This window comes from Oncorhynchus nerka, linkage group LG16 (assembly GCF_034236695.1).
Source record: "Oncorhynchus nerka isolate Pitt River linkage group LG16, Oner_Uvic_2.0, whole genome shotgun sequence".
Classification (NCBI taxonomy): domain Eukaryota; kingdom Metazoa; phylum Chordata; class Actinopteri; order Salmoniformes; family Salmonidae; genus Oncorhynchus; species Oncorhynchus nerka.
Window position 1 is genome coordinate 19,645,345 of NC_088411.1, and position 25,693 is coordinate 19,671,037.

Sequence of the window (25,693 nt, forward strand, 5' to 3'; positions counted from 1 at the left end):
TAAATATGAACTGCACATAATTCATCCCGGGGTCCTTGCAGCTAGGTATACAAAATATTAGATACAAAATAAAGGTTTTAATGTTTGGCATTCATGTTGCATATTAGTTAAGAAAATATATTATATATACATTTCTGAATTCAAAATTAGAGTAGGACACAGAAAAGCTATATTTCTAATACAACTTTACACGTACGATCTATTTTCCTGCAAAGACACGCGACGTAGACGGCTACAAAACCTGACGTCACCTCTGCTCGACACATCTTTGTCAGTGAACAAAATGGCGACATACTGTCTCACCGTTGCCCGGCTGCAGGTAGGTGACATTTTATCACCTTTATGTACCATCGATGTGTGAGAGTTCACCTTCAAATATAAGTGAATGCACTTTGGATGTGGACCTGATGTCTATATATGATGTTTGTCTGAGAGAGTACGATCAGTCTTGCCGGCTACCCAGGTCATCTTGTCCTGAGTCAAAGCTTCGTCATGAACTCAAGGTTGTCATTTCCACACAAATATGGCTTTTTAAAGCGATTTGTAACGTTTAAAATTGGTTAAGGTGCCCTAATGTACGATGTCATTGCGCTCTATATGTCATTTCAACCGAGGACACGTTTGTTGGTCGCAAGGTTAACGCAAGGTTAGTGCGCATAGCAACCGCACAAGGCGCTGGCAAGCACGACGCAGCATGTCCAGTGAAAACACGGTTAGACTAGTGTCCGGAGTGAGGGGTGTCATTAGAAAGCAGTTTGTCATACGAATCTTAACTTTCTGGTCTTTTTTATTTTTTATTTCAAGTCTAAATGGGTTTATTGGCGTTATGCTAAGGTGTTTTTATTTTTATCTGATCTCTAGAGCTGTTTGATGTTCATAGATCTGGTTTCCTCCCCATACCTTTGAGTGACAGCACCTCTTTGGTGACACAGAAAGACAACAATAACTGTTTATTGCTGTACGTCTCAGCAGTTGTAGCTGTCAGTTGTATGCTTGGGTCCAGGGATTTCAATTGAAGGACTCATTTAGTGCTGATTAGTGACTAAACTTTCTGTCTTTGTATTTGCTGGCAAACGCATGCATATATTCTCGAATGCTTAACCCCACATTGTGCCAATGATATGATCTCATCTGGTTCCATACAATGAAAGGCCTTAAAGCCATACAATTCCACTGCTCCCATCTAGAGGCACAGGAAGAGCAGTTTCACCTTGAGCTAGAATGAGTCTATATGTGCTCAACAAGAAAATGTTAGTTTTTATTGGCAACTCCCATCCACATACTGCTCTCTATACACACACTTGTGCATAATTTTGTAATAAACCCACCCTTCCCTTTTTATGGTTTATTTCATTGTGGGTGCAGGCACACTTTTTCATCCAAGTTGTTTACTCATGGGCTACAGTACAGCAACCAAAGACTTATCTCACTCTAGGCCCAAATGATTTTGATGTTAACTTTTTTAAATGATTATTCTCTGTCCCCAGCTTGCCCTGGGCCAGGGTGTGCGGCGCCTGCATGTGTCTGCAGCCTTCAATGCCAAGGCCAAAGTGTCAATGAGCCGCTTTGAGCCCAGCAACTTCGTCAACTATGAGAAGCTCAATGAGAATGTCAACATTGTGCGCAAGAGGTCAGTATGCCTCTCTGTTTACACTAGAACATGTACCTGTTTCACTGTGTTTACAGTGAGATGGGTGGCAGGCCTGTTCTAGTGTGGTGCCATTCTGTTTCTGACTAAGCCGACTTCAATGTCTTGCCTAGGCAATGATGGGACTGTAACGCAGGCTTTTTATGTTAATTGTCAGCTGTACAATTAGAGCTACTTGTAGCCCTTTACAGTAACTCTGCACACTCTCTGCCCTCCCTTTCAGACTCAACCGTCCCCTCACCCTCTCAGAAAAGATTGTCTACGGCCATCTGGATGACCCTGTGGGGCAGGACATTGCCAGGGGCCGTACATACCTGCGTCTGCGACCGGACCGCGTGGCCATGCAGGACGCCACAGCCCAGATGGCCATGCTGCAGTTCATCAGCAGTGGCCTGCCCCAGGTGGCCGTGCCCTCCACCATCCACTGTGATCATCTGATCGAGGCCCAGATTGGAGGAGCCAAGGACCTGGCAAGGGCAAAGGTGAGAGGTCAGGGGCAGGCCTCAAATTTTCCCGACGACAGCCACGGCCGTCTCCCCCCTTTGTGGCCATAATGCCCCCTAACAAAATCCATGCCTTGCGGCCAAGGTGGCTGAATATAATAATCGGGGGATACAATGTGCGTGTCATTCTTATTTCATGTCGAGGCACACAATGAATAAATTGGGACTGTCCACATTTACTTTTCCTCAGTCAACAAGTTGCATAACATTTACCAAAAGCAATAGCCTATGTCAATCTACTATCCCCCCATAGTACAAAAATATACCTTTTCTATTGGTCAGCTTGTTCTGTACGAGAAATAAATATTCCAAACATAATCTGGAACAGTTGTGGGATGATAGATTCCAAATTCATGAAAAAAAACCTGTTTTAAAAGCAGTTGGGCTGGTGCAAAAGATCAGATTTTTTTGCTTGATATGTTGATAAACTGTTGTCTCTTCACAGTATACGTGCACAAGGCAGTAGGCTATATGTGCGACTCTTCCAAAATGCAATTAGTGGGGAAATGTGGCAAATTAAAATATCCTTTAGAAAGAGGGAAGATATTGAGCTGCAGCTAGGATTGTCTGGCTGCTGGACAAGAAAGTTGAACATGAGAGAAATAGCCTACTGGTTTCAATGATATGAGGAAGGGTTTATAAAAATAATTCCCTGAACATTTCTATGGCCAGAATTTGACTAGGCTATTTTGAAGTAAGGTAAGACATGCCTCATAAAATATAAAGTCCAGGTTTGAAACATTTTATGGTTAAATGGCTTCAAAATGCTGACTGACTCCGCTCAAATTGCAAGGTGGGTGACGTTGTGGTGCGCAACAAGCACTGGCCTATCTTGAGTATGTTGACAGAATCAAGCCTTTAGGTGATAATATTAATTATCCTACATTATATTTTTCATTCAAGTTTGGTGCCTCCCTCATGTTGGTGTTGACATGAGGCTGTAGCCAATATGCATAGCCTATCACCTACACTTAGCTTATTATTTTAGTACTTTTTTCTTAACCAAAAAACACTAGCTTTTCTTTTTTCAAATGCATTTATTGTCTCTTTGGTTAATGTTCTTGGTGACCTAGCAGGTTGGGCACCTCTGCAAGGCCAAATGACCCTGCCCCTAAAATCATGATATTTCAGTCCTGGTCAGGGGGATAGAGGCAGGTAGCCTAGCTGTTAATGGCTTTGGGCTAGTAACGGAAAGTTCACTGGTTCAAATACCGAGCTGGCTATGTGAGCGACACACTTAACCCTAATTGTTCATGTAAGTTGCACTGGATAAGAGCGTCTGCTCAATGACTAAAATGTGAAATCCTCAATCCTGGGGGATGGAGGCAGGACTAGGGAATAAAGTACCAGTAATAATATTTGTCCTTTTCTCTTGGTCCTTAGGATATTAATGCGGAGGTGTATAACTTCCTGGCCAGTGCTGGAGCTAAATATGGAGTGGGCTTCTGGAAACCAGGCTCTGGCATAATCCATCAGGTACAGTAATGAGGCTAATCTGAAATTACACTTTTGAAGGCACTATTTTTCTTAGTGTTGATTTATGATAATGCATTCACTTGATTATATAATTACATTCCAATAAATTGTTTATGAATGTAGGTCCAGAATTTCATTATGTTAATGTGATGTTATGTTAACAAGATATTGCACGTTTATAATGAAGAGCTATGTTTGCAGTGGTAAGTACCATATTTGACTACCATATTGCACCATTTCAGATCATCCTGGAGAACTATGCCTACCCAGGGGTGTTGCTGATTGGCACAGACTCTCACACACCCAATGGTGGCGGACTGGGCTCCATCTGCATTGGAGTGGGAGGGGCTGATGCTGTTGATGTCATGGCTGGCATCCCCTGGGAGCTCAAGTGTCCCAATGTAAGTGTGATTCCTAGTTTATATTTAACAGAAACCTTTTTCCTGAAGTCCCCAGTAATATAGTACAGTGGTATAATGCATTTCTACAACTGATACTACATAAACCTCACTTAACCATGTTTTCCAACGACAGGTTATTGGGGTGAAGCTGACAGGCAAGCTGTCAGGATGGACATCCCCCAAGGATGTGATCCTTAAGGTTGCTGGGATTCTGACCGTGAAGGGAGGTACTGGAGCCATTGTGGAGTACCACGGACCTGGGGTGGACTCCATCTCCTGCACAGGTCCGAGAGAGGGAGGACTTTGTTACCTCTACACACTACTGCACACTTCATAGTGGTTATGCAGTCAATGAGACAGTTTATAATCTATCTAGGATGGTGACCAGCTGATCTCTGATCTAATATACTGTACTTGTTTTTTTTTTGTGCTCTTCACACCATACATAATCAAAGTGTTTTACTATCAAGCCACATTGTGATTTTGTGTTGTAGAAATGCCTATAGTAACCTACAGACCATTGTGGGTTTTAGGAATGGCCACTATCTGCAACATGGGGGCTGAGATTGGAGCCACTACCTCTGTGTTCCCCTATAACCACCGCATGAAGACCTACCTGGAGAAGACTGGCCGTGGAGGTCAGTCCATGTCGTCAAACACGCCTGTGTGTGATGTGCAATGATCTCCGGTTATATGCTGAATATGTTTGTGGAAGTCCTGGGAATGTGTCCCAAATGGCACCCTATTCCCTATATAATAAACTATAAGGGCAATAGGGTGCTACTTTGGACACTCCCCTGAAAGGGTTGTCATTTCATTTTAAAGAGATGTTTGATCCATTTATCTGACCAGTTGCCCTCCCTATCTCAGACATTGCTGCCCTGGCTGACGATTACGCTGACCTGCTGGTTCCTGACGTGGGCTGTGAGTATGACTCAATGGTCGAGATCAACCTAGATGAGGTGAGTGCCCTCCCCTGCTCTTTCTCTCTCTCATACACCCCCACACCCCCAACCTAACCATGCTACTTTTCTCTGTCCCTCCAAGCTGAAGCCCCACATCAACGGGCCCTTCACCCCTGACCTGGCCCACCCCATGGCAGACATTGGGGCCACCGCAGTGAAAAATGGCTGGCCCCTGGAAGTCAAAGTGGGTCAGTGCAGCCTTCAGATCCTTTTGACCTCACAGTTGACCACTGGCTCTCACAACTGTCTCTGTTTAGAGCTATTTTTGTGCTATTGCTGTGATATTACTATATTATTAACTATACATCTGACTTTAGCCTTGTATACTGATCTATAGATTTTCTACTGAGAAAGTAGACATGCAGCAGGTGGCTCCTTAAGCTCTGTCCCCTCCCCTCAGGTCTGATTGGCAGCTGCACCAACTCCAGTTATGAGGACATGGGCCGCTCTGCCTCCGTGGCCAAACAGGCCCTAGACAAAGGTCTGAAGTGCAAGGCTGCGTTCACAATCACCCCCGGGTCTGAACAGATTCGCGCCACAATCGAGCGAGATGGATATGTGAGTCCCTGGGCACGGGCAGATGTCTAGTATAGGGGAAGGGGATATGATCAGGGATGTCTTGGGTGCTGGTCACTCACCTTGCAAATCAGGGCGACAGGATAACTTTTGTAAAATATTGTTAACATCCTTGATTCTTAGGAGGATGTCAACTTTGGCACAACTCTGCTCTCTAGTTTTAAGGGAATCATATGTAGCCAATTTGTAATTGGAGCCTTGGATGTTGATATATTCAGCAGGAACTACTTCTTTTAGCTGCTCCTAATTGAAGCTGTATGTTCTGTAGTCCAAGATCCTTGGTGATGTTGGTGGAATGGTCCTGGCCAACGCCTGTGGACCCTGCATTGGACAGTGGGACAGGTAATAATTAGTTGACTTACTCATTTATGTTAAGAGCTGTTGAGGTGATCGTATTACTGGCAGTCATGAGTCATGACCTCAGTAAAATTCGATGTGACCGTTGGGTCACGGTAATCTCCAGATATGCACTCTGGACATGCATTAGTAGTACGTTCATCAGGTTGCTAATGGCCTGGTACTCAGGGGCTCTACTGTCCTTTCGAACCACTCTGACATCAATACAAATATAATCACAAATCGCATGAAAACGGAATATGCTTTTAAAACTCACCTCACTGTGATTGATCAATTTGAAGAAAGAAGTTAAACAGGTTGCAACTGAGTGGAAAACAGTTGTGGATGTTTCAAAGCCTAACACAATGAAATGGACAGCGTTTTTCTAAGGTGACGATTAATCCAAAACAGCCATATGCTGTTTTTTGAATTAATAAGCATAGGCCTATATTTGAGCCCAAGCCCCCACCCCCAAGAGAACTGAATTAAAATAATGATCGTCTTTGTACAATACATGGCTTACCGCATAATATACATGACAGGAAAACGTGTATAAATAAAAGAAATAGGCTGACACAATACCCTTTTAAGCTACCGAATCTCACCACGGTGAGTTTCTACTCTTTCCTTCATTCCTTTCTCCAGTGTGCAGAGAGGGGCTGTCAACAGTCTAATCAAATGTTTTCGTTGTGAAAATTTGTTACTGTTCACTTTCCCAAATTAAGCACTGGGTATCTGCAGGAACCGGTTTGGGTGTCATTTTTCTGTCGTGCAGCGAAATTACTCAAGTAGCCTATCCAACAGAGTGAAAAACATACCTGCAGGAAAGTAGCATCTTCGCTATTCCAGTGTATACTGGATAGGCTATCTTGCCAATTTAATAATGGGCCATTCTAAATCAAAACTAATTTGACATATTAGTAAAGATTAAATGGAGAATATTCTGATGGGTGAGAATGAGGAAACGGCGTGTGCAGCCTGAGGCAAGGTAGTGGCAGCTTTCTTTTTTCAAATCATCAATAGCCGATAGTCGCATCATGCAGCCCGTACAGTGCATTCGGAAAGTATTCAGAACCCTTTTCCCCCCACATTTTGTTACATTACAGCCTTATTATAAAATGGATCAAATAAAACCAATCCCTCATCAATCTACACACAATACGCCATAATGACCAGGCAACATCTGTTTTTTTTTTTTAGAAATGTTTGATAGTTTATAAAAAAAGATGCCTTATTTACATAAGTATTCAGGCCCTTTGCTATGAGACTTGACATTGCGCTCCGGTGCATCCTGTTTCCATTGATCATCCTTGAGCTGTTTCTACAATACAACTTGATTGGAATCCACCTGTGGTAAATTTCAATTGATTGGGTGTGATTTGGAAAGGCACACAACTGTCTATAAGGCCCCACAGTTGACAGTGTATGTCTGCAGCATTGAAGGTCCTCAAGAACACAGTGACCTCCATTCTTCTTTAATGGACGAAGTTTGGAACCACCAAGACTCCCCCCTAGAGCTGTCCGCCCAGCCAAACTGAGCAATGGGGAGGAGAAGGGCCTTGGTCACTCTGACAGAGCTTCAGAGTTCCTCTGTGGAGATGGTTGTCCTTCTGGAAGGTTCTCCCATCTTAGCAGCACTCCACTAATCACGCCGTTATGGTAGAGTGGCCAGATGAAAGCCACCTCAGTAAAAGGCACATGAAAGCCCGCTTGGATTTTGCCAAAAGGTACCTAAAGGACTCCCAGACCATGAGAAACAAGATTCTCCAGTCTAATGAAACCAAGATTGAATTCTTTGGCCTGAATGCCAAGTGTCACGTCTCCAGGAAAGCTGGCACCGCTCATTACCTGGCCAATACCATCCCTCCAGTGAAACGTGGTGGCAGCATCATGCTGTGGGGATGTTATTCAGGGACTGGGCGACTAGTCAGGACCGAGGGGAAAGAAGAATGGAGCAAAGCACAGGGATGCCTGATGACAACCCGCTCAGGACCTCAGACTGGGGTGAAGGATCACCTTCCAACAGGACAACAACCCTAAGCACACAGCGAAGACATCGCAGGAGTGACTTCGGGCCAAGTATCTGAATGTCCTTGAGTGGCCCAGTCGGAGTCCAGACTTGAACATGGCTGTGCAGTGACTCTCCCGATCTAACCTGACAGAGCTTGAGAGGATCTGCAGAGAAGAATGGGAGAAACTCCACATATACAGGTGTGCCAAGCTTGTAGCGTCATACCCGAGAAGAGTCGAGGCTGTAATCACTGCCAAAAGTGCTTCAACAAAGTACTTAAAGGGTCTGAATACTTATGTGAATATTATATTGCAGTTTTGATTTGTTAATAGATTTGTAAAAATTTCTACAAACCTGTTTTTGCTTTGTCATGGGGTATTGTGTGGAAATTGAGGGGGGTGACAATTTAATCCATTTTAGAATAAGGCTGTAAAGTAACAGTGGATAAAGTCAAGGGGTCTGAATACTTATCGAATACACTGAATCATTTGATTTGTAAGGTTTGTATAATTCACAACTAAAGTAGCAATTAACTCTAAATCTAGCGTACAGAACCATTTTCCAATTATCATTTTTACACTCAATATACGATAGCCACTTATGTGCATGCTCCTGAATGGGGAAATAATATCATTTTTATTTTATTCAGCTACGTTCAATTATATTCTTACTATAAAATAATGGCACAGTTTGCTTTCCTCAGGTGTTTCACCCACACTGCCACTGAGCAAGGCAGGTACATAACTGACTTAGGTGCTGCTGAACCTCACATCGATAGCTAAAATGCCAGGCAAATGTAGATTCAATCATGCCTGGCGGGATATTGATGTTTTTGCCAGACCCAACCAGGGATGTAGTGGAGGAAAACTCCTCCCACGACACAGGCAGGGCAGAGAGGACACAAACTACCCCAGCCCAGCGCTACAGTGGCAGAGAGACTCCGCTGACAGTGAACTTTCTTTTTTTTTAACATCCATCAACCCCTACAGTGTCAAGACGCACCCCAAACAAACCCCCTGCCTGACTTTTGGAGAATGAGTGTACAACTAGTAAATAGTCGCTGATATTTCAGGCATGTCTAGGTAGCGCAAGGGCTCCGGCTATAAGCCAAGGAGCTAGCTATAACTAGCTGGCTAGAAGGATGAAGCTAACGTTACGCGGAGCCTGACCTCAGCAGGAGCAGTTGACTGAAATTTAAGCTAGCTATAATTAAAAGATGGGCTACTATAAGTTGACATAACCAAATGCCTTTTCTTTATAGAGTAGTGAACCCGACTGTGGTGAGTCAGGTTGCAATGAAGGAGATGCAGAGTGAGGAAGCTTTGACGCAAGCAGGGAGATGGGTTAGTATTCAGGTGTTTCCAAACGTGGGGTCCCTAAAATTCTAAATAGGCGCCCGAGAGAGTCTTTAATCTTTATCAAACACATTCATAACTTGTGTCTTTTCAAATGGGTTTAGAATGCAACATTTTACACTATCAGAATTCACTTTCATGTCATATTTTAAATATTAAGACAATTTAATATGTACACTGAGCAAAAATATTAATGCAACAATTTAAAAGAGTTTACTGAGTTACAGTTCATATAAGGAAATCAGTCAACACCTTCAGTTCTGACTTAGCATGTAATGTATGTAGTCATGAAACGGGTATTATTGAGTAGAACTTGTAAGTCAGTCTTTTTTTCATGAGGTTGTGGCGATATACTGCCATCTGTTGGCGACTAGGAAAAATTGCATAATAGGAACTTACAGATTGATGGTCCGTAAATAAATATTAGTGCTTGAAAAAGCACTTGAAAGTCCATAAATTTGACTTGCCGCTGACTTTACGAACCCTGGAGACGAGAACAGCCATTGCCTTAAGAATAGTGAGGTAACTTTAATTAGGTCCACTAATATATTTTGCGTGCGCCAGATCCTGCTTGTGTTGCCTGTTTGAGTGTTTAATAGCCTACTGATTCCGTGAGCCTCAAGCAACCACAACCTCTGAAACAATTTCACAAATCTGGCTGTTGTTTTTTAATCTTTGCTCTTCTGTAATAAAGGCTTTACACTTAGTTAGGGTATTACTTGTTTATTGTGTTTACACTTCGAAGTTGTCTCAAATAATATTTATAATAATGAACCATTGATTGGTCTTATTTTTATAATAACGATAATAATAACGGTCATTAACATTAGTAGGCTTAGTATAGCAGCCTTAACCACCATCGAGCTGTAGGGCCTAACACGGAACCCAAACCGTGCGCTATCGTGCATACATTTATTTTGTCCCCCTACACCAAAAGCGATTACGACACGCAGGTTAAAATATCAAAACTTGAACCAATGACATTCATTTGGGGACAGGTCGAAAAGCAGTAAACATGTATGGCTATTTAACTTGCACTTGCTGGCGAATTTGTCCTGGGATATAAACAGTTATTTTACCTGAAATGCACAAGCTCTTCTACTCCGCCAATTAATCCACACATAAAACGGCCAACCGAATCGCTTCTAGTCATCTCTCCTCCTTCCATGCTTTTTCATCTTTTGAATTTATATGGTGATTGGCATCTACACTTTCATAGTATTACCACGGCTACCGGCAAAACAGTTTGTCTTTCAATCACCCACGTGGGTATAACCAATGAGGAAATGGCACGTGGGTACCTGCTTCTATAAACCAATGAGGAGATGGGAGAGGCAGGACTTTCAGCTCGATCTGCTTCACAAATAGGAGTTCTATTTTAGCCCTTGGCATCACAGACGCTCGTTGGCGCGAGCAATAATTGAATAACATTGATTTCTAAATGTATTTTGCGACGCACGCGACGTGTAACTTCAATACTTAATACCCCCCCCCCAAAAAAAAAAGTCTGGTACGCTTATTTAGTGTTTACATTGTTCCAAACCATCAGACAAATGTATATTGTAATCCAACAGCACCTGTTTGCCGCACAGCGCTGCCAGCATTTTCCACAACTAGTCAAATTTATTCCACACATCTGACTTCACTTTTCCCTCCTGAGCAACCAGTAAACGTCCCCCCGTTTTCAAGTTTATTTGTCATGTCCTCTGCATCCATTTTGCGATGCATACATGTGTCACGTAACGAGAGGAATGGTTGCTGGAATAGGGCATGTTTTTCTTAAACAAATTAGGGATTCTGTAACAGAACTTTTGTCAAATGGCTAATTATTTTGCAGGTTCAGTAACACGAACAGCGCAGTAAACACTGATCTGTGCTGGTCGCTGCAGCAGGGAGGAAAGAGGGAGAGACAACGGGTGCTCGTCAGTCACTCAATGTCTTTTTATTTTTTAACACTGCGCAGGAAGTCTGAGCCCGCCCAGCACAATCAAATCAACTGCGGACGAACTCATGTCTTTCAATTATTTCATCAAACGGTGCACTCAAAGCATAAGACGAGCTCAGTGCATATAGTTGATTAGGTTAAAACGCATAGGATGTGTCTAAAAAAAAATGAAAAATTCACGTTTTAAACATTTCTACCAATTTATTGGTAGAACAGATTACTCTCGGTCACCCAATATTATTTTTGTTTGTTTAGGGTAGTCCTAAAGGGATATATTGTGATGGTGTATATTCAATTGATTTTGTTCCAAAGGCGCCAAGACCCGCATCAGCAGCTTTTGTGTGGAGGCCTGGAGATGCTAAACGTGTTTGTTAATTAACATCAATTACTGTGAGACCTGCAGACTTTTGCATGACAATTTCATGACTGCCAGAGCCCTATTTATGTTCATTCTGTTATTCATTTAGACTTAAATGTGTCTTAAGATATTGGTTGTGTTTCAAATAGCATCCTATTCCCTGTGTAGTGCACTGCTTTTGACCATGGCCCGTAGGGCTTTGGTCAAAAGGAGTACACTATATAGGGAATAGGGTGCCATTTGGGATACAATGTTAAGTTGATGTTTCTGTTCAGGCGTGATGTGAAGAAGGGAGAGAAGAACACCATCGTCACATCTTACAACAGGAACTTCACCGCCAGGAATGACGCCAACCCAGCCACACATGCCTTTGTCGCCTCCCCTGAGGTACTTTTAGGACGCTAAATACACCTTATTTTCTGACTTTGTCTTTTCTCACTCGCATAGAAATATTATACACTTGCGCGCACACACGCCTTGCCTCTCTCTCTCCCTTGTCCTCTGCTCCTCCAGATCGTCACAGCCCTGGCCATCGCAGGAACCCTGGATTTCAACCCCGAGGTTGATTACCTTACGGCCGCCAATGGAGAAAAGTTTAAGCTAAAGCCCCCCAGTGCAGACGAGCTGCCCAAGTTGGACTTTGACCCCGGTCAGGACACCTACCAGCACCCCCCTGCCGAGGGTGGCTCAAAGCTGAGGGTGGACGTCAGCCCCACCAGCACCCGGCTGCAGCTGTTGGAGCCCTTTGACAAATGGGCCGGAGGTGACCTGGAGGACCTGCAAATCCTCATCAAGGTCAGGGGTCAAAGGATAATCTGGGGTCTGTTCAGGAGGGTGCGACATAGAACGTTCAGATAGAAATATATTATTTAACTGAAGACTCCTTTTTAAAATGTGATCCTTTCCAGTCACCCTTACTCTTGTTCTCCTTTTCCCATTCCACCATTCATGCTCTCTCCAGGTGAAGGGGAAATGCACCACAGACCACATCAGTGCCGCTGGTCCATGGCTCAAGTTCCGTGGTCACCTTGACAACATCTCCAACAACATGCTAATTGGAGCAGTCAACATCGAGAACGACGGCGTTAACAAGATCAAGAACCAGCTGACAGGAGAGTACGGCGGTGTGCCTGACGTCGCCCGTCATTACAAGGTAAGTGCCCGGATGATGAACAATGACTCTTGACCCCTAGCTCAAACAACATCCTTACTTGAGATAAACATTTACATTTACATTTACGTCATTTAGCAGACGCTCTTATCCAGAGCGACTTACAAATTGGTGCATTCACCTTATGACCTCCAGTGGAACAGTAGTGCATCTAAATCTTTTCAGGGGGAGGGGGGGTGAGAGGGATTACTTTATCCTATCCTAGGTATTCCTTAAAGAGGTGGGGTTTCAGGTGTCTCCGGAAGGTGGTGATTGACTCCGCTGTCCTGGCGTCGTGAGGGAGTTTGTTCCACCATTGGGGGGCCAGAGCAGCGAACAGTTTTGACTGGGCTGAGCGGGAACTGTACTTCCTCAGTGGTAGGGAGGCGAGCAGGCCAGAGGTGGATGAACGCAGTGCCCTTGTTTGGGTGTAGGGCCTGATCAGAGCCTGGAGGTACTGAGGTGCCGTTCCCCTCACAGCTCCGTAGGCAAGCACCATGGTCTTGTAGCGGATGCGAGCTTCAACTGGAAGCCAGTGGAGGGAGCGGAGGAGCGGGGTGACGTGAGAGAACTTGGGAAGGTTGAACACCAGACGGGCTGCGGCGTTCTGGATGAGTTGTAGGGGTTTAATGGCACAGGCAGGGAGCCCAGCCAACAGCGAGTTGCAGTAATCCAGACGGGAGATGACAAGTGCCTGGATTAGGACCTGCGCCGCTTCCTGTGTGAGGCAGGGTCGTACTCTGCGGATGTTGTAGAGCATGAACCTACAGGAACGGGCCACCGCCTTGATGTTAGTTGAGAACGACAGGGTGTTGTCCAGGATCACGCCAAGGTTCTTAGCGCTCTGGGAGGAGGACACAATGGAGTTGTCAACCGTGATGGCGAGATCATGGAACGGGCAGTCCTTCCCCGGGAGGAAGAGCAGCTCCGTCTTGCCGAGGTTCAGCTTGAGGTGGTGATCCGTCATCCACACGGATATGTCTGCCAGACATGCAGAGATGCGATTCGCCACCTGGTCATCAGAAGGGGAAAGGAGAAGATTAATTGTGTGTCGTCTGCATAGCAATGATAGGAGAGACCATGTGAGGTTATGACAGAGCCAAGTGACTTGGTGTATAGCGAGAATAGGAGAGGGCCTAGAACAGAGCCCTGGGGACACCAGTGGTGAGAGCACGTGGTGTGGAGACGGATTCTCGCCACGCCACCTGGTAGGAGCGACCTGTCAGGTAGGACGCAATCCAAGCGTGGGCCGCGCCGGAGATGCCCAACTCGGAGAGGGTGGAGAGGAGGATCTGATGGTTCACAGTATCGAAGGCAGCCGATAGGTCTAGAAGGATGAGAGCAGAGGAGAGAGAGTTAGCTTTAGCAGTGCGGAGCGCCTCCGTGATACAGAGAAGAGCAGTCTCAGTTGAATGACTAGTCTTGAAACCTGACTGATTTGGATCAAGAAGGTCATTCTGAGAGAGATAGCGGGAGAGCTGGCCAAGGACGGCACGTTCAAGAGTTTTGGAGAGAAAAGAAAGAAGGGATACTGGTCTGTAGTTGTTGACATCGGAGGGATCGAGTGTAGGTTTTTCAGAAGGGGTGCAACTCTCGCTCTCTTGAAGACGGAAGGGACGTAGCCAGCGGTCAGGGATGAGTTGATGAGCGAGGTGAGGTAAGGGAGGAGGTCTCCGGAAATGGTCTGGAGAAGAGAGGAGGGGATAGGGTCAAGCGGGCAGGTTGTAGGGCGGCCGGCCGTCACAAGACGCGAGATTTCATCTGGAGAGAGAGGGGAGAAAGAGGTCAGAGCACAGGGTAGGGCAGTGTGAGCAGAACCAGCGGTGTCGTTTGACTTAGCAAACGAGGATCGGATGTCGTCGACCTTCTTTTCAAAATGGTTGACGAAGTCATCTGCAGAGAGGGAGGAGGGGGGGGGGGGGAGGAGGATTCAGGAGGGAGGAGAAGGTTGCAAAGAGCTTCCTAGGGTTAGAGGCAGATGCTTGGAATTTAGAGTGGTAGAAAGTGGCTTTAGCAGCAGAGAGAGAAGAGGAAAATGTACAGAGGAGGGAGTGAAAGGATGTCAGGTCCGCAGGGAGGCGAGTTTTCCTCCATTTCCGCTCGGCTGCCCGGAGCCCTGTTCTGTGAGCTCTCAATGAGTCGTCGAGCCACGGAGCGGGAGGGGAGGACCGAGCCGGCCTGGAGGATAGGGGACATAGAGAGTCAAAGGATGCAGAAAGGGAGGAGCGGAGGGTTGAGGAGGCAGAATCAGGAGATAGGTTGGAGAAGGTTTGAGCAGAGGGAAGAGATGATAGGATGGAAGAGGAGAGAGTAGCGGGGGAGAGAGAGCGAAGGTTGGGACGGCGCGATACCATCCGAGTAGGGGCAGTGTGGGAAGTGTTGGATGAGAGCGAGAGGGAAAAGGATACAAGGTAGTGGTCGGAGACTTGGAGGAGTTGCAACGAGGTTAGTGGAAGAACAGCATCTAGTAAAGATGAGGTCGAGCGTATTTCCTGCCTTGTGAGTAGGGGGGAAGGTGAGAGGGTGAGGTCAAAAGAGGAGAGGAGTGGAAAGAAGGAGGCAGAGAGGAATGAGTCAAAGGTAGGCGTGGGGAGGTTAAAGTCGCCCAGAACTGTGAGAGGTGAGCCGTCCTCAGGAAAGGAGCTTATCAAGGCATCAAGCTCATTGATGAACTCTCCGAGGAACCTGGAGGGCGATAAATGATAAGGATGTTAAGCTTGAAAGGGCTGGTAACTGTGACAGCATGGAATTCAAAGGAGGCGATAGACAGATGGGTAAGGGGAGAAAAGAGAATGACCACTTGGGAGAGATGAGGATCCCGGTGCCACCACCCCGCTGACCAGAAGCTCTCGGGGTGTGCGAGAACACGTGGGCAGACGAAGAGAGAGCAGTAGGAGTAGCAGTGTTGTCTGTGGTGATCCATGTTTCCGTCAGTGCCAAGAAGTCGAGGGACTGGAGGGAGACATAGGCGGAGATGAACTCTGCCTTGTTGGCCGCAGATCGGCAGTTCCAGAGGCTACCGGAGACCTGGAACTCCACGTGGGTCGTGCGCGCTGGGACCACCAGATTAGGGTGGCCGCGGCCACGCGGTGTGGAGCGTTTGTATGGTCTGTGCAGAGAGGAGAGAACAGGGATAGACAGACACATAGTTGACAGGCTACACAAGAGGCTACGCTAATGCAAAGGAGATTGGAATGACAAGTGGACTACACGTCACGAGTGTTCAGAGAGTTAAGCTTACGTAGCAAGAATCTTATTGACTAAAATGATTAAAATGATACAGTACTGCTGAAGTAGGCTAGCTGGCAGAGGCTGCGTTGTTGACTAAGTAGGCTAGTTGGCATTGGCTGCGTTGTTGACACTACACTAATCAAGTCGTTCCGTTGAGTGTAATAGTTTCTACTGTGCTGCTATTCGGGGCTAGCTGGCTAGCTAGCAGTGTTGATTACGTTACGTTGCGTTAAAAGAACGACAATAGCTGGCTAGTTAACCTAGGAAATCGCTCTAGACTACACAATTATCTTTGATACAAAGACGGCTATGTAGCTAGCTATGTAGCTAGCTACGATCAAACAAATCAAGCCGTTGTACTGTAATGAAATGAAATGAAAAATGTGATACTACCTGTGGAGCGAAGCGAAATGCGACCGGATTGTTGAGTGCAGAAGTTCTGTTCGGTAGACGTTGGCTAGCTGTTGGCTAGCTAGCAGAGTCTCCTATGTTAAGGACGACATAAAACTACACACTCTAAACTACACAATTATCTTGGGTACGAAGACAGCAAAGACAACTATGTAGCTAGCTAACACTACACTAATCAAGTCGTTCAGTTGAGTGTAATAGTTGTGCTGCTAATCGGTAGACGGTGGACTAGCTAACGGTGGACGTTGGCTAGCTGCAGGGCAGTGTAGACTGCGTTAGGACGACGAAATACGATAATTACGCAATTATCTATGATACAAAGACGGCTGTGTAGCTAGCTAAGAAGGAATCGCTAAGATTAGACAAATCAAACCGTTGTACTATAATGAAATGTAATGAAATGTAATACTACCTGCGGACCGAGTGCAGATGCGACCGCTCGCTCCAACCTCTACAGAGATGAGATGATGACTAAGTACACTTGATAAACAAGTGTACTTTACGCTCTAATTTCCCTTTGAAAGTCTGTCTTGTTAAGATTCAGACCCTTTTATCATTTTGTCCAAGAGGGATTGATATCGATTAGGCATTCCCTTAAACATTTAGCCATCAATGTAAGAAACGGCAATTGGTTAGGGATTTTAATGGTTTCCCCTTTTAATTAAACATTTTTTTTTAAACTCCCCTCACCTTCCTCTTCTCCCAGGCCAACGGTCTGTCATGGGTGGTTGTGGGAGATGACAACTACGGTGAGGGATCCAGCAGAGAGCATGCAGCCCTGGAGCCCAGGCACCTGGGAGGAAGATGCATCATTGTCAAGAGCTTTGCCAGGATCCACGGTAACTTACTACAAGATCCACTTAGGGCTGGGCTGTATACCGTATTTGACTATATACCGGTATTGATGCACGTACCGGTTTGGGTTTTTACTATACCTTCTGTAACGGTATTTGAATGTTTGTTAAATGGTCAGTGCAGCACATGCAACAATGTTGATGATGACAATGTTTCCACTTTGATCTTAATATAAATCCACATTTGTTTGTTTCTTACATCTGCAAACAGCTAGTTTGTATTTTCTTAGCAATTTAAGCTAAATTGTGTTAGCCATTAATGCTAATCGCTAACTAGCTAATAAAAGTACTGAATCCGAGCAAACTGTTGTTTGTGCAACAGTATCTTCTAAATCCGAGGAATAGGCGAAGCATGAATATGTTGGCTACATTAATAAAGATTTACCGGCTCTGTTGCAGCCGGCCGTGACCGGGAGGTCCATGGGGCGACTCACAATTGGCCCAGCGTCGTCCGGGTTAGGGAGGGTTTGACCAGGCAGGGATATCCTTGTCTCATCGCGCACTAGCGACTCCTGTGGCGGGCCGGGCGCAGTGCACGCTGACCAGGTCGCCAGGTGTATTGTTTCCTCCAACACATTGGTACGGCTGGCTTCCGGGTTGGAAGTGCGTTGTCAAGAAGCAGTGTGGCTAGATTGTGTTGTGTTTCGGAGGCTCTCGACCTTCGCCTCTCCCGAGGCTGTACGGGAGTTGTAGCGACGAGACCAGACTAACTGGACCAATTGGATACCATGAAATTGGGGAGAAAAAAAAGGGGGGGGGGGCCTAGTGTTTGTTTTTTGTGTTTTTTTCCCCCCCTAATTGTGGAAATTCTCATGAGTGCAGAAATTCATGTAAATGCAGGAAATTATTTTTGTTGAATTGAACAGTATAATTTAGAATAGGTGTTACGCACTACTCATAAAGCAAATGTAGAAATTGTATTAATCAAATACCGTCAAACATTTAGAATACCATGTTATTTTGGCCATATCGCCCAGCCCTACATCCACGTTAACTTACAACAGGATCCACGGTAACTTGCGTACAGGCTAAAAGGGACAGTTTGTGTGTAAGCAGAACATTGCATTGCATCTACATTGCTTCTCTCGCCAACTTCATTTTCAACATCCATACAACTAACCTTTTTTCTTTCCTTCTCTCTGTAGAGACAAATCTGAAGAAACAGGGAATGCTGCCCCTGACCTTCCAGAACCCTGCTGACTACGACAAGATCCGCCCAGACGACAAGATCTCCATCAAAGGGCTTGCAACCTTCGCCCCAGGAAAGGTGAGTGGCACTTACACCAGTCTGTAGGCTTTGAGACTGTCCAGGATCAGAATTGCCCACCTCCAGATTAGGATCTGGGACTTTGTTTCCAGAAGGTTCACATGTCTGTATCTCTAATGGTGTATCCCTGCCCCTCCAGCCCCTGTCTACAGTAGTGAAGCACAGTGACGGCACCAAAGATGAGTTCCAGCTGAACCACACCTTCAACGAGACACAGATCGAATGGTTTCAGGCCGGCTCGGCCCTCAACAGAATGAAAGAGCTCCAGTAACTTGAGAGAGGGAAGAAGAGCTACAGAGACAGGGGGAGGGGTTGAGAGGACAGGGGGACATGCTGTGTTTTAAAGATATGGGATGTCTCAATATTCTTGAATGGCTTCCTCCCTCTCCTTATGTTTATCACTGATCTATCTGTAAGGTAAAAGTACTTGTTAATGAGCTCTGTTTAACCAATCAGTGATGAGGGAGAGGAGGCGACTTAAGAGTTTTGAGACTTGGTAAAGAATAAAAGCCACACCCCTCCAATAGCAGGATTCCGGTCCAGTACAATCATCAACCCCTGCATGTGACATCCACTGCCCGGCACTGTATAGACAAGTCAAGAACAAACCACAGAACTTTTCTTATGTAAGAAACGCATCAAACTTTGCAGTACAGATAGGAGTGCATACACACAGATGGGTACTACTGTAGAGTTGTTTTAAGGTACTGTGAGTTGCTGTGGTAGACAGAATTAACTGTCTGTCAGGCATGAATGTTGTCTCGCAGATACTGTATACAAAGGGACACTTACCGTTAAGTGTCATATGTACACGCTCTACTTTTGAGCGGAACGGTAACCTAATACACTGCCAATCGCAGCTCCTCCTGTTATCAGTTCCAACCGATTGGTGAGGTTTGAAGTCTTTCAGTCAGTCCTGTAGTCACTCAGCTTGCCTCTGAGTTGCACCAGTGTAGCACTATATCTGTTGCAGGCGGCACGGTCTATCTGCGTTAGTGATCGGGTGTCTGCTTTGTCCTTTCTGCTCTATCCACACGCCGTACGATGTGTTTTGTTCATTTTGTGGTAGATTCTCCAAAATACAAAGAATAGAAGACACATGCTGGTTAATACGAGGCAAATTGATTTATCTATATGTGCATGTTACCTCTTTGTAACAACATCCCACCACCACTGAAAAATAATAATACAACACAGTTCAAAGCTTCAAATATTTTAGTGATTGTATTTTTTTCTCTCAAAGCTTGGATGTGCATTGACATGTTTAATGCGGTCTCCTCAGAACAGTGTTGATTGGACTACCAGATTATTTCGCCCTGTCCTGTGTTTTTTTTGTGTGCTCTTTTACCTAATCTTACATGTTAGTGCCCAGAGTTTGTCTGAGTCGGGTAACTTGGCCAGAGAAAAAATCCTTGTCTTTGACACCAAGTTTACTTCAGTGATAAAGACACCTAAAACACTCCCATTGCTTAGCAGTGTATTGGAACTCTCTCAAACATACTAGCTAACTCTGCCTAGAAACATATCCGCAAGGAATTACAAATGTATGAATTTTTCTGTATTTTTATAAAACACATTTAAACACCAAATCCCAACTGCATTAAAGTTGAGGGACGAAGTGCAGCAGCTTTCCGAGTCTGCTGTGCAATGGGAGAAATGGTACCATGGCCTCAATGTCTGTTCGATTAACCCCCCCCCCCAGACAGGTCATTGCTAGAAAGGATCCCGCTTTTGTCAAATTAACATCATTAACATCAGATTTGACTTTTCGTAGCAGATTGGAACATATGCAGCAGGTTCTGAGAATTAGGCTAGGGTTAGTTAAAATGAAGGGGGAAAAATATACTTTTGATTTTAATTTGACCAAAGCTGGATCCCTTCTAGCCTTGACCCCCTAGACAGGAAACACACTCATGCCAAACAATCTCAATCACTCGTACTATCATCACCAACCTCCTCCTGTCTACAGTATGGAAAGTGTCTGGATCCATGTGTATTTAAATGTCTTTTTCGGTGTTATTTTTTTTCTCTATTGCAGAAATGAGTGCTATCCAGTTGCAATGCGTTGTAAAATAAACTGACATTTCAATGACTATAGACCACTGCCTCTGTGGGTTAAGTTGTGCTGTCTGGGGTAACTTTTTTTTTTGTCTCTGTGTGAGGGAGACTATCCTCTAGGGTGGGTTTATTTTATTTGTATTTTTTTGCACCATGTTATTATCTATTGTATTTTCCATCTCTATGCAGCATGATAGACAGTTGGTCACACTTCTCCAAAGCCGCTGAGCCGAGAAGGGTGTAATTGCAGACCGCAATTTAGGGTGTTTTCTGGTATGGGTGTTTCTTAATATCAAGTTATACCCATTGATGCTAACCATTTGGACAGCTGACGAAGAAAGCTGCAGTCATTAGATTTTGACACGGTCTGTACATTCTTCCATATACCAGAAATGGCATGATCATTACAGGTTCACCTTGTGCTAGAAACAATAAAAGGCCACTCTAAAATGTGCAGTTTTGTCACCAACACAATGCCACAGATGTCTCCAAGTTTTGAGGGAGCATGCAATTGGCATGCTGACTGCAGGAATGTCCACCAGAGCTGGTGCTAGAAAATTTCATGTTAATTTCAAATCAAATTTTATTGGTCACATACACATGGTTAGCAGATGTTAATGTGAGTGTAGCGAAATGCTTGTGCTTCCAGTTCCGACTATGCAGTAATGTCTAGTAATTCATCTAACAAATTCACAACTACCTTATACACAAATATAAAGGGATGAATAGAATATGTACATGAGCGATGGCGTGCGGCACAGGCAAGATGCAGTAGATGGTATAGAATATAGTATATACAGTGGGGCAAAAAAGTATTTAGTCAGCCACCAATTGTGCAAGTTCTCCCACTTAAAAAGATGAGGCCTGTAATTTTCATCATAGGTACACTTCAACTATGACAGACAAAATGAGAAAAAGAAATCCAGAAAATCACATTGTAGGATTTTTAATGAATTTATTTGCAAATTATGGTGGAAAATAAGTATTTGGTCACTGACAAACAAGCAAGATTTCTGGCTCTCACAGACCTGTAACTTCTTCTTGAAGAGGCTCCTCTGTCCTCCACTCGTTACCTGTATTAATGGCACCTGTTTGAACTTGTTATCAGTATAAAAGACACCTGTCCACAACCTCAAACAGTCACACTCCAAACTCCACTATGGCCAAGACCAAAGAGCTGTCAAAGGACACCAGAAACAAAAGTGTAGACCTGCACCAGGCTGGGAAGATTGAATCTACAATAGGTAAGCAGCTTGGTTTGAAGAAATCAACTGTGGGAGCAATTATTAGGAAATGGAAGACATACAAGACCACTGATAATCTCCCTCGATCTGGGGCTCCACGCAAGATCTCACTCCGTGGGGTCAAAATGATCACAAGAACGGTGAGCAAAAATCCCAGAACCACACGGGGGACCTAGTGAATGACCTGCAGAGAGCTGGGACCAAAGTAGCAAAGCCTACCATCAGTAACACACTACGCCGCCAGGGACTCAAATCCTGCAGTGCCAGACGTGTCCCCCTGCTTAAGCCAGTACATGTCCAGGCCCGTCTGAAGTTTGCTAGAGAGCATTTGGATGATCCAGAAGAAGATTGGGAGAATGTCATATGGTCAGATGAAACCAAAATATAACTTTTTGGTAAAAACTCAACTCGTCGTGTTTGGAGGACAAAGAATGCTGAGTTGCATCCAAAGAACACCATACCTACTGTGAAGCATGGGGGTGGAAACATCATGCTTTGCGGCTGTTTTTCTGCAAAGGGACCAGGACGACTGATCCGTGTAAAGGAAAGAATGAATGGGGCCATGTATCATGAGATTTTGAGTGAAAACCTCCTTCTATCAGCAATGGCATTGAAGATGAAACGTGGCTGGGTCTTTCAGCATGACAATGATCCTAAACACACCGCCCGGGCAACGAAGGAGTGGCTTCGGTAAGAAGCATTTCAAGGTCCTGGAGTGGCCTAGCCAGTCTCCAGATCTCAACCCCATAGAAAATCTTTGGGGGGAGTTGAAAGTCCGCGTTGCCCAGCAACAGCCCCAAAACATCACTGCTCTAGAGGAGATCTGCATGGAGGAATGGGCCAAAATACCAGCAACAGTGTGTGAAAACCTTGTGAAGACTTACAGAAAACGTTTGACTCTTGCATTGCCAACAAAGGGTATATAACAAAGTATTGAGATAAACTTTTGTTATTGACCAAATACTTATTTTCCACCATAATCTGCTAATAAATTCATTAAAAATCCTACAATGTGACAAATTTTCTGGATTTCTTTTTCTCATTTTGTCTGTCATAGTTGAAGTGTACCTACGATGAAAATTACAGGTCTCTCCCCTTTTTTTTAGTGGGAGAACTTGCACAATTGGTGGCTGACTAAATACTTTTTTTGCCCCAATGTACACATGAGATGAGTAATTGTAGATTATGTAAACATTATTAAAGTGGCGTTATTTAAAGTGACTGGTGATACCTTTATTAAGTCAATTTATTTAAATGGCCAGAGATTGCATTCTTTATGTTGGCAGCAGCCTCTCTGTTAGTGATGGCTGTTTAACAGTCTGATGTCCTTGAGATAGAAGCTGTTTTTCAGTCTCTCAGTTCCAGCTTTGATGCACCTGTACTGGCCTCACCTTCTAGATGATAGCGGGGTGAACAAGCAGTGGCTCGGGTGGTTGTTGTCCTTGATCTTTTTGGCCTTCCTGTGACATCGGGTGCTGTAGGTGTCCTGTAGGGCAGGTAGTTTCCCCCCGGTGATGCGTTGTGCAGACCGCACTACCCTCTGGAGAGCGATGCGGTTGAGGATGGTGCAATTGTCGTACCAGGCGGCGATACATCCCGACAGGATGCTCTCGAGTGTTTTAGATGACCAGCCAAATTTCTTCAGTCTCCTGAGGTTGAAGAGGCGCTGTTGCGCCTTCTTCACCACGCTGTCTGTGGGTAGACCATTTCAGTTTGTCCGTGATGTGTACGGCGAGGAACTTAAAACTTTCCACCTTCTCCACTACTGTCCCATGGATGGGGTGGTGCTCCCTCTGCTGTTTCCTGTAGTCCACGATCATCTGTTTTGTGGAGGTTATTTTCATGACACCACACTCTGAGGGCCCTCACCTCCTCCCTGTAGGCCGTCTCATCGTCTTTGTTGGTAATCAGGCCTACCACTGTAGTGTCGTCTGCAAATTTGATGATTGAGTTGGAAGCGTGCATGGCCACGCAGTCATGCGTGAACAGGGAGTACAGGAGAGGGCTGAGAACGCACCCTAGTGGGGCCCCAGTGTTGAGGATCAGTGAGGTGGAGATGCTGTTTCCTACCTTCACCACCTGGGGGCACGTATCAAAGTCCAATTTCTCTACCATAGGCCGTCTCCAACGGCGTTTTAGAGAATTTGGCAGTACGTCCAACTGGCCTCACAACTGCAGACCACGTGTACCCACGCCAGTCCAGGACCTCCACATCTGACTTCTTCACCTGCGGGATCGTCCGAGACCAGCTACCAGGACAGCTGATGAAACTGAGGAGGACTTCTGTCTGTAATCAAGCCCTGTTGTGGTGAAAAACTCATTCTGATTGGCTGGGCCTGGCTCCCCAGTTGGCGGGCCTATGCCCAGTCATGTGAAATCCATAGATTAGTGCCTAATGAATTTATTTAAATCAACTGATTTCCTTATATGAACTGTAACTCAGTAAAATCTTTGAAATTGTTGCATGTTGTGCAGTGGTGTAAAGTACTTAAGTAAAAATACTTTAAAGTACTACTTAAGTAGTTTTGGGGGGATCTGTACATTACGTTACTATTTATATTTTTGCTAACTTTTACTTTTACTTCACTAACTTTTACTTTTACTTCACTCCATACATTTTCCCTGACACCCAAAAGTACTTATTACATTTTGACAGGAAAATAGGTCCAATTCATACACTTATCAAGAGAACATCCCTACTGTCTCTGATCTGGCTCACAAGTGCTTCATTTGTAAATTATTTCTTAGTGCTGGAGTGTGCCCCTGCAATTTGTCAATAAAAAAAATGAGTAAATTGTGCCGTCTGGTTTGCTTAATATAATGAATTTGAAATTATTTACACTTTTCATACTTAAGTACGTTGTAGCAATTTTATTTATTTTTGATACTTAAGTATATTTAAAACCAAGTACTTTTAGACTTTTACTGGGTGACTCACTTTTTCTTGAGTCATTTTCTATTAAGTTATCTTTACTTTTACTGAAGTATGACAATTGAGTACTTTTTCCACAACTGATGTTGCATTTATATTTTTGTTCAGTATATCTATCAGATAATAATCATCATCAGCATCGACTTTGTTCCACTTATCCAATTTTGGCCAGATCTTTGAGTCTTTCAACATGACCGCTCTGTGGAAGCTGCCGTGTATCTTCATCTGTGATAACAAGTTGGGTATGGAGACGTCTGTAGAGAGGACTTCTCCTAGCACTGAGTACTTCAAAAGAGGGAGACTATTCCTGGCCTCAAGGTAGGACACACATGGTCAGTGGGTGTACAGTATCTCTGCTATATTGACCTTCCTGCCTCTGGGTGTAGGTGGAAGGCATGGGTGTTCTGTGTGTGAGGGAGGCCATCAAGCTCGCAGCAGACCACTGCAGAGCCTGGAAGGTGCATAGATGAGAAAGTTATAACACTCTTCAAGCTCTTAAACCAGTTAAGTATAACTTTGTCTCAGACAATCTAATCTCAGAGGGATGATCAGCTTCTAGTATCACACCAGTGTCTCTTCCCTGACAAAGGGAGGATATGTGACCAGCATAGAGACTCCAGTACAGAGCTGCATCTCGTCCCAGTTTAACCACTCCTGGCGTGGTGCAGAGCTAGAGAGCATAAATGCTGAGAAACTGCTGCTCCAATAGAAATCCCTGATCAGGCTATTCAGCAGTGTCATGGCTGCGTTGGCTTCCTTGTTTGAGTCTTTTTGTTTAGAAACCTCTCTGGCAGAGTCTTATTGTCACGTGGAGCTGGAGACCTAACGTTACCATGGACACAGCATGAGCGACCCTGGGGATAGGTGAGACGATATTTCTGACCCTGTGACCGTTACTTGACCTCCGGTCCCTCTGCGCCCCTTAACTCCCCACCCACACCACCTCTCTCTCGCTCTCTCCTCACTCTGTTT

General features: G+C 44.8%; 1 protein-coding gene across 1 annotated transcript; it reads left to right on the forward strand.

Annotated features, from left to right (window-relative positions):
• Positions 1–219: 219 nt before the first annotated feature.
• Positions 220–20,584, forward strand: LOC115144176 (aconitate hydratase, mitochondrial-like). The gene is made up of 17 exons (XM_029684996.2): positions 220–319; positions 1,488–1,630; positions 1,872–2,130; positions 3,535–3,627; positions 3,870–4,028; positions 4,162–4,312; positions 4,562–4,666; positions 4,899–4,990; positions 5,076–5,181; positions 5,394–5,551; positions 5,838–5,911; positions 11,850–11,961; positions 12,088–12,369; positions 12,536–12,727; positions 17,073–17,205; positions 18,366–18,487; positions 18,627–20,584. The coding sequence occupies exons 1-17, from the start codon at positions 284–286 to the stop codon at positions 18,756–18,758; spliced, it is 2,349 nt and encodes a 782-aa protein (XP_029540856.1). The 5' UTR covers positions 220–283; the 3' UTR covers positions 18,759–20,584.
• The last annotated feature ends 5,109 nt before the right edge of the window (positions 20,585–25,693 follow it).